This window comes from Nuphar pumila, chromosome 9 (genome assembly GCF_984573655.1).
Source record: "Nuphar pumila chromosome 9, dmNupPumi1.hap1.1, whole genome shotgun sequence".
NCBI lineage: Eukaryota > Viridiplantae > Streptophyta > Magnoliopsida > Nymphaeales > Nymphaeaceae > Nuphar > Nuphar pumila.
In genome coordinates, this window is record NC_143257.1 from 106,642,136 (window position 1) to 106,651,943 (window position 9,808).

The following is a 9,808-nucleotide window of genomic DNA, read 5'->3' on the forward strand; positions in this document are numbered from 1 at the left end:
CTGAGGAACCGTCTATACACTCGAAGGCCCAAGAACCTCGATGAGGCTATTCAGGTGGCGACTCTCCTTGATGACGACTAGAAGGAGGGACAAAGGTCTCAGAAGAATAAAATTGGGGTTTAAAAACATGAATTCAAGAAGAAGTTTGGTGGGAGGCGATTCCACCCTCAGAACAAGAAGCCACGACACGAGAATGGCACCAAACCTAAGCCAGGACAGAATCAAAGGTGTCAAAAGTGCAATCGCTTTCACCCTGGACAACAATGTCTTCGTGAGACAGGAGGGTGTCTCTACTGCGAAAAAATGAGATATTATATCAAAGAGTGTCAGAAGAAGCAGTCCGATGATGTACGGCGCAACACTAGAGGACAACAGCCTCAGCAGCACCGTGCACCGCCACCACAGCCACAGGCGGCCCCACAACGCGTAGCAGGACGTGTGTATGCCACTACAACTGACCAACTAGAGAAGGGGGACCTTGTGCAAGGTATCGTGCTTGTTTCGGGCCAAGCTGCCCTTGTCTTATTTGATTGTGGTGCTTCACATTCCTTCATATCTGTTAATTTTGCAAAACAACTTAGTAATCCCACAGAATCACTGAACCATGAATTAGCAGTATACAACCCCATAGGGCTCAATGAAATCTGTGTGAACTATATGCCAGAAGTAGAGATCATATTAGGGAATCACAACCTACCTGCTAATTTAGTATTACTCGATATGACCGAGTATGACATCATATTAGGCATGGACTGGCTGTTTGAACATTACGTCAAGATCCTTTGTAGAGAAGGAAAGGTTATTCTATCTCGACCAAGTATGCTAGAGGTTGTATTTCGTCTGGCAAGACCAGGTATTCAAAAAAGTGTTGTTTCGACCCTCAAGGCCCAAAAGTATCTCCGTCGGGGAGACATGGCTATCCTAGTTAGTATGATTGGAGGTGAAACAAAACTAACTCCACTTGAGCATTTGAAAATTGCCCACGATTTTGCCGACGTATTTTCAGAGGAACTTCCTGGACTTCCTCCTCAGCGGGAAGTCGAGTTTGGGATAGAACTGATGTCAGGTACGAAGCCAATATCAAGAGCACCCTATCGGATGGCACCAACAGAGTTGGAAGAATTAAAGAAGCAGTTGTAGGAGCTGATGGAGCGTGGTTTTGTACAACCGAGCACGTCTCCATGGGGAGCATCAGTCCTGTTCGTGAAAAGAAGGACGGGTCTATGAGACTATGCATAGACTATAGAATGTTGAACCAAGCAACTATGAAGAACAAATATCCTTTACCCCGTATTGAGGACCTATTTGATCAACTGAAAAGTGCAAAAGTCTTTTCTAAGATTGATTTGAGGTCAGGTTATCACCAGTTGAGAATAAAAGATAAAGATATCCCAAAATCAGCATTTCGAACCAAATATGGGCATTTCGAGTTTGTGGTGATGCCATTTGGACTCACTAATGCTCCTGCGACATTCATGGACCTGATGAATCAGGTATTTAGTCCAAACTTGGACTCTTTTGTCATCATCTTCATTGATGATATACTAATATACTCGGAAAATGCAGAGGAATACAAAGAACATCTGAAAATCGTTTTGGAAACCCTCCGTACACATCAGTTATATGTCAAGTTCTTGAAATGCGAATTTTGGCTTGAAAAAGTCATGTTCCTTGGGCATGTGATCTCGAAGGATAGAGTTTCAGTAGATCCTGCCAAGGTTGAAGCTGTGATGAATTGGTCACAACCAAAGAATGTCAGTGAAATCCGAAGCTTCCTAGGATTAGCTGGCTACTATAGGTGATTCATTTAAGACTTCTCTCGAATCGCTATGCCAATGACCAAACTTCTACGAAAAGGGGTAAAGTTCGAATCGAATGAGAAGAGTGAAGAAAGCTTTCAAACTCTTATAGCTAAACTTACCACAACTCCAGTGTTAGCCTTACCGTCTGGAAGCGAAGGATTCGTGGTGTACACGGACGCTTGTGGTACTGGACTGGGGTGTGTACTGATGCAACATGGCAAGGTCATTGCCTATGTATCCCGACAACTGAAGACTCATGAGAGAAATTACCCCACTCATGACCTAGAGTTGGCGGGTGTGGTTTTCGCTTTGAAGGTTTGGAGACATTATCTATATGGGGAGCAGTTCAAAGTCTTCACTAATCACAAGAGCTTGAAGTATCTGTTTTCCCAGAAGGAACTCAATATGCGACAAAGAAGGTGGCTTGAGTTCATCAAGGACTACGAATTTACAATCTCGTACCATCCCGGGAAAGCAAATATTGTTACTGATGCCCTTAGTCGCAAGGCTGGGGGAAATCTTTCTAGCCTGGTAAGTCTTGGATGAAAGATGATTTTTGAGTTCATAGAATGGAGGCCTTTCTCCGATGATCAAGGCATACTTAGGTTGTCTAGCCTAACGGTACGATCAGAACTGCGAGAGCGGATCATGATTAAGCAAAAAGAAGACTCGCAATACTGAAAGATGGAAGCATTGGCATTGCAGAATGATACTGTTTTTCAGCGCAAAGAGGATGGAAGTATGTGGTTTAAGAATCGGCTATGGGTGCCGAGCGACCCAGATACCAGAGAAGAGTTATTGGCAGAGGCACATAAGAGCAAGTATACCATTCACCCGGGCAGTACCAAGATGTTTAAAGATCTACAACTCTAGTACTAGTGGAATGGAATGAAGCGTGATGTTGCGAGATACATTGCGAAGTGCTTGATGTGTCAACAAATCAAAATTGAGCATCAAAGGCCGGGAGGAACAATGCAGTTGATGAAAATTCCTCAATGGAAATGAGAACATATTATGATGGATTTTGTGATGGGGTTACCGCGAACCTGAAAGAATCATGTCGCTATTTGGGTAGTGGTTGACCGACTCACTAAGTCCGCACATTTCCTACCGATGAGGAAGAGTCAGTCACTTGAGAGCTTGACTGACCTGTATATCCAAGAGATAGTACGACTACATGGGGTGCCAGTCTCGATCATATCCGGCAGAGACCCTCGGTTTACCTCACGACTGTGGGGGCAACTACAAAAGGCATTAGGAACCAAGTTGAAATTCAGTACTGCCTTTCACCCACAAACCGACGGACAGTCAGAAAGGACCATACAGACATTGGAAGACATGTTACGTGCCTGTATGCTGGATAGGAAAGGAGAATGGGATGCTCACGTGGTACTAGCAGAGTTCGCTTATAACAATAGCTACCACGCGAGCATCGGTATGGCGCCTTTTGAAGCATTATATGGGCGACCTTGCAAATCTCTGGTACATTGGGACGAAGTTGGCGAAAGAGCAGTTGAATCACCAATGGTACTTCAACATTACACTGAACAAATACAGAAGATACGAGATCGACTTAAAGCAGCACAGAGTCGACAAAAAAGCTATGTGGATCAGCGACGTAGAGAGCTTAGTTTCAAAGTGGGAGATACAGTGTTTGTCAAGGTATCGCCAACCAAGAACGTTTTCAGATTAAAAAAGAAGGGAAAGTTGAGTCCTAGATACATCAGACCTTTCCCAATATTGGAGCGGATCGACGAAATTGCTTATCGAGTTGAGCTACCATCTCAACTTGCCAAGATCCATAATGTATTTCACGTATCGATGTTGAGAAAATACATTCAAGATCTATCACACGTGATTCAGTTTGAGGACATCATTGTGCAAGAAGATCTGACCGTAGAAGAGAGACCAATCGAAATCGTAGATCATAGTGAGCGGGTGATGCGAAACAAGATCATCCCATTAGTCAAAGTGAGATGAAGACATCATGACTTAGAAGAATGCACGTGAGAACCAGAAGCAGCAATGAAGGACAAGTACCCTCAATTGTTTGATTGATAGGTATTATAAATTTTGCAGAGGAAATTTCTTTTTAGAGGGGAAGGATGTAAAACCTATGCAATTTATGGAATTCTAAACGAATAAAAGTGAAGCATTTATGTGAAATAGTAAGATTTTATGCTATGCAATACAATTTTGATGACTTGAGATTTCTAGAACGAAACTGGTAACAAACTCTCAAAAGTGGTATTTGGATCCGGATCTTAGCAAGATCCAATGATCTGACTCGGCTCACGGTGCCCAATGGAAAACCCGATGGTTTCGGGATGATAGCGTGAGATCCGAAGCACATTTAAGGTAAGAGAGTGCAAGTTTAGAATAAACGAGAGAAAAATCCACATGAAAATGGGAGAAAATCTATCAACAAGGAAAAACGTCCCAATATGACATAGAAAGAATTTTCTTGCAAAAGTAAACACCAAGTGATGGTGTGGTGTAGTGGTAGGATGCACGGTTGTGCGGAGCCACAACCCAAGTTCAAAACCCCGAAGCGCCCACGTAGAAATGAAAAACATTACTTTTTCATGAAATCCGGAACAAGAGTAAAAGAGTTAAATACAATTTAATTCACACACTTTGCAACGAAAAACAATGTAGCACAAGTGGTGGGGTTCGTTGCCCCTTTAGTGGAAGACCCTGATTCAAAAACCCCTATGCACAAATTGCCTTTTTGCATAGAAAAGTGATGATTTTACTTAAGTGAAAAAATATATATATAGGAATGGTAAAAATGTGGGAGTTGGGTTAAGCCTCCATTTTTGGCTACTTTTTCCCCTTTTCCAAAAAGTAAGGAAGATCCCATGTGACATGGAAGAGGGGTACTCATAAAGCAAATAATGAGGGAAGTTAGAGAAAATCATGCCAAAGAGAGGAGGGGGCAATTTTGGAAATAGACATCACCCACCAAAAACGTGTGATGAGGGTGAAGATTTAATGTTTTGAAAATTTAATAACTTCCCCTAAGTAAGAGGAGTTAAATGAGGGATTTTTTTGGTGGTGAGTTACACTAGATCTCTCTCTCTCTCTCTTGACGTTTTGGCAAACCACCCTTTCCTTCCTTGTTGATCGTGGGGACTCCATTATTGAAGTTGTGTGGGTTGCTCCAACGAAGGAACGAGAGTGCAGCTGTGCCGTTGCAAGACTTCAAATAAGTAAGGGGCACTATACTTATACGTTGTACTCCTTGTCTTGTAGTACGTACGGGGCTTGATGTCGCCCAGAAATCTGTACTAAACCATGCCAGCCATGGATGGGTATATAGGGGTCCAAGCTCTGGACTGGGATGATAAAAAAAAAACTTTGGGTTTTGGATGGCCCGAGTGATGGAGGGCTGGATGTGAACTCATCCCAAACGTTTGATGGGCATTTGTAACACACGGTTAGAGTGGATGACTCTACATATGAGAGTATGTATATTAGAGATGAGACGATCATTCCACTTCCAGTAGCTATCAGAAATTTTAAGTTATATGCTCAGCACTATACACAGACCACGTCACATGAATATATATATATATATATAGGTTGTTCCCAGATCTAATGTTCAAGGGTTTCATTAGAGATAACTCAAATCTGATTGTTTACAAGGCTTTTGTCGAGACCCACGTCTGTTCGTTCCCTGTAGATTTAAGTCTTCCCCTTAACCTAATGATTTTTGCTTAAATCATCTACAAAATGTTGTTTTGATAGTCTGTTAAACATGGGCTAGATAAGCTTCTAATTTATGCTCTGCCCCACCATGCATCGGTTCGGATTAGTGGTGGAATGTGAATGGCTGGACATAACGTCTGATTTTTTTTATTTTTATGATGCTAGTTTGGGTTATTACTAAATGAGCCGTAAACTTTTGCAATGTATGCATAGTGGTCGATGGCCTATAGCGCAACTAAGCTACAGACTACGTCAATATGCTATTATATTCATGAAATTATATGATTGCTATGAGGAACTATGAGTTATTGGTATGGGAAGTGTTGGTAGACTGACATGAATATCATTGATTTAACGGGAACTAAAATGTTAACCACTTAAGTCATTGTTCGTTCTTTTCATTCTCCACAATTACTATCCTTATGTTTATGTTGTTGTTTAATGTATTTTTTTTATACCACCATGGGCATATTTGTTGGGAAATTGACCATGGTTATAGTATTACTCAAACGTGTTTTATTGATTATTCTTATGTACTATTTACTCTGTACATACCCTGTCCATAAAGTGTGAATATCTAATTTTCTTCATTTTTGTCATGTTTAGCCATGTCTTTTATCATAGTCTTTTCCATGCTGGGACCGAAGGGGTCCAGCGTTTTAGACATTTTTGCTTGAAGAGAGTGTAGGGTTGTTTGTCCATTTAAGCCCATGCTATCTGGATAATGTAGGGGTGTTAGCAACAGACAAATATGTATACACATAGACACACACATGAGGTGGCATACAATGCGGGCAATACATCTTTGTTGCTCTCTTTGCATTTGTGCTTATTAACTTGGTCAATTTTCCCTCTGATGTACACTAAAATAAAGGAAACTAAAAATATATAAGGGAAGCAACATTGCCAAAATGGTACAGAATGAAATAAAACTTCGCCATTGCTGAAAAAAAAAATGGGGGCAGCACGAGTTGTCCCTACTGGTATGCTCGAGCTGCCTATATCAGGTCCATGCAAGACATGTTGGGCTCCTCAAGGAGAGACACCAACGGTTAGCACCTTTCGTTGATGACTGTCACCTGGGGGTGGCAGCCATAAGGTCATGACAAGAGTCGGCCCATGACAGTCCGGCTTGTTGCGACAAGTCTTTGTGACCTTAGTAAGGGTACTTTCGAATATATATATATATATATATATATATATATATATATATATATATATATTATATATATATATATATATCAAGCAAACCATGCCACATGGATGGCATCGTTAGTGGGTACTAATGTGTACGCCATAGTTCAGAAAAAAAATGAATGCTCAAATATGGTCTTCGAGTCGAGCCGTGCAGGAAAAAAATTTGTTGCCTTGATGGTGCTTAGCGTACCCTAACTCAAATGCATACTTTGTGTGCGAACTCTAAGTCGGATTCGGGATTTGGGAATCCCTTGTGGTGCGATGACTCGCACAAGAACATAATTGATAAATATAAATGTATGCATCACCAAACAGGTGGTGTGGTTCTGGGTATACCGGAAACACGATATATGTTACTAGACCCCTTCTCAGGGTGCGATAGCTCGCACGAAATGATAAAGAAAAGGTTAAATGAAATTATAAACATAAAACCTCTGAGATTCTCGGTACACCTGAAAGACGGTGTATGTTACCGGATTCTTCGGGCTCTAGGTACACCTGAAAGACGGTGTATGTTACTGGACCCATGGTCTACCTTAAAGAGGGTAGGTGGTATAAGCTTCATGGACGTTCTGGTTTTTCGTGAGAGCTAGGCGTCTCACCGGGTCCCCAGTCCACGAAGTTAGGGGACCGGGACTACCAATGTATCCTAAGTGGTAGATCCAAGTCTTCTGCAGAAGTGTCAAGGGTGCATCCTAATTCTTGTTCTAGCGACTAAGGAGTTCTCTCTCAGCCACTGACCGTTCTCTTTGGACATCCGTATGACTAGTCATATGGGTTATTAATTAATAGACCCACGTATGGTCTGGGTCCGCTATGAGGTCTATGCCTGTGCGTACCCACATGGTAAGAATAAAATAAACATTAAATAATTTAAGTTGAATGAAAAACTTATCGTTAAAGAATTGTGAATTCACTACAAGAAACTTGTGGATTAGTGACGACTTAAATTCGTCGCTAATCCGTCGCTAAACAGTTTAGCGATGAATTAGCGTCGGATTAGCGATGGAAACCTTTCATCGCGAATTTTTCGACGCTAAGTAGTGCCAGAACTTATCTGTCGTTAACTTTTTACGGATTAGCGACGGATATGATCCATCGCGAGTCCTTTGCTATTTTAAATTAGCGATGGATAATATCCGTCGCTAATCTATCGTTAAATTTAAAAAAAAATGCTCGCTACCGGCGCGTTCTTCACGGCGAGGGCGCTCAGCTTCAGTTGCGACTCCATGCGGATCTTCACGAGCTGCAGGGGGAGAATCAACGAGTACGACATAGGGGTGTGGGACGACCACACTTGGAAGCAATCGAATTTCTACTACGAGACCCCCGGCTGGTCCGTCGACGACTCCAGCAGGCTCCAGCGGCTCCCCAACAACAACCTCCTCTTCGTCGCCACTCTCTATCTGAGGACGGAGAATTGCTACATCACCATGCTGGATTTCAAGCAGAACAGGGCCGTCTGGTCCTGGTCGGACGTCGGGGCATCGGTGATGGTCGACGAGAAGCTTATGCTCGATGCCATCGTCATGGAGGACGACAATTCTATCTGCGTCTTGAACTAGTACGACGATCTGCGGCTTCATGGATCTGAGGAGCAATCTCGGTAGCGTGAGGTGGAGCACGAGGAGCAAGCTGCTCATGGTGGGCAACGCCGACGAGAGGTGCTACCCCAAGCTGTCCGCCCACGGAGGCTAGCTCTTCTCCTCCACCAACGACATCATCTCTGTGTTTTGTGGGTCGGATTGTGTCTTGACGTCTCGGCTCTGGCGAAGCCACGACGGCTCCATCTGCGACTTCTCCATAGGTGGGGATCGACTCTTTGTGCGCATTGTTAGAGGAAGGGCGGGGCTTTTGGCGTCCTTAGAAGCGCCTCAAGTGGGGATGGTTTAAATCGAACGGGGGGAGGAAAAAACAAAGGGAGGAAAAATTTTGAACGGGGGGAGGAAAAATTTCGCGCCTTAGGTGGGACGAAAATTAGTGACAAAATTAGTGAGGGAATTTTTCCGTCGCTAATTAGCGACAGATTAGGGACGAAAAAATTCCCTCGCTAATTTCGTCGCTAATTAGCATTTTTTGTAGTGTTTTGGCAACAAAAAAATGTTGTCGCTAATCCCTCGCTAATTAGCGACGGCTTTAGCGACAGAGATATTTCTGTCGTTAATTTTGTAAATATTTCAAACGTTAGCGACAAATAGTTTTCGCTCGCTAATTCGTCGCAAATTGGCGATGAAAAAATCCGTCGCAAATTTCCGTCGCTAAGTAGCATTTTTCTTGTAGTGATTATTGATATTACATTCGTAAAACTTGTGGAATCTACAACTTATACTAATGTGAATGAATGTACCTTTAGTTCAGTTATCTTTTGCACTGTATCATGAATTAGAAAGCATAATCATTTTCTTAGAGTGCTGCAAATTTCCATGCTAGTTATATCTACAGATGTTGCACATATTTGTACACAGAACACTGAGCACCATATATAAATATAATGCTTCTTACGCAGACAGGGGAGTTTGACCCTTCTGCTTTAAATGTTTTTCAGGTAGCAACTAAATCAGAGCATCAGGGTGTGGTCATGGATATAGCCAAGAGATCTCATTTATTTCAGTATTTTATGTTTGAACTCTGATTAATAGATTTACATTCATGTTATAAGGTGTAATTAATGACATTAATGCTTTAATTAATGAATGGTATGTTTTTAGTACTTCTCTGTTTTACCCTATAATGCACCCAACTCTTGTTTTCACACTTTTGCTATATATAAAAAAAATTTACTCCAAAATTTTTACTATAAAAAGTTGGGGCGTTACAGGCAGAGACTCTGTCACAGAATTGTCTAACAGACAAGTCTATTTTTGGAAATTCCAAAAACAGAACCACTTTATAAAAATAATAGTAGGGTCTTTAAACAAAATTTCTAAAATTAAGTTGGACTTTAAATAAAAGCTACTGCTTTAATGAAACGAGAAATCGAAGAAGGGTCTTGACCCTTCTTCTTCCTCAAGATGCCTTTTTTTCTAAGAAACCGAAATCCCCAAATTTTCTCTGTTATTCGACCGCTTCAACCTCTCTGACGATGAAGTTTCTTTTTG

The 9,808-nt window shown here is 41.8% G+C and overlaps 1 protein-coding gene across 1 annotated transcript; it reads left to right on the forward strand.

Annotated features, from left to right (window-relative positions):
- Positions 1-303: 303 nt before the first annotated feature.
- On the forward strand, positions 304-1,140 carry LOC149828800 (uncharacterized). The gene has a single exon (XM_090017142.1). It carries the CDS (start codon positions 304-306, stop codon positions 1,138-1,140), a length of 837 nt encoding a protein of 278 aa, XP_089873268.1.
- Positions 1,141-9,808: the final 8,668 nt, after the last annotated feature.

Bases quoted from the DNA above. Each gene is read 5' to 3' on its own strand.
- LOC149828800 (XM_090017142.1), top strand. From the start codon at position 304: ATGAGATATTATATCAAAGAGTGTCAGAAGAAGCAGTCCGATGATGTA.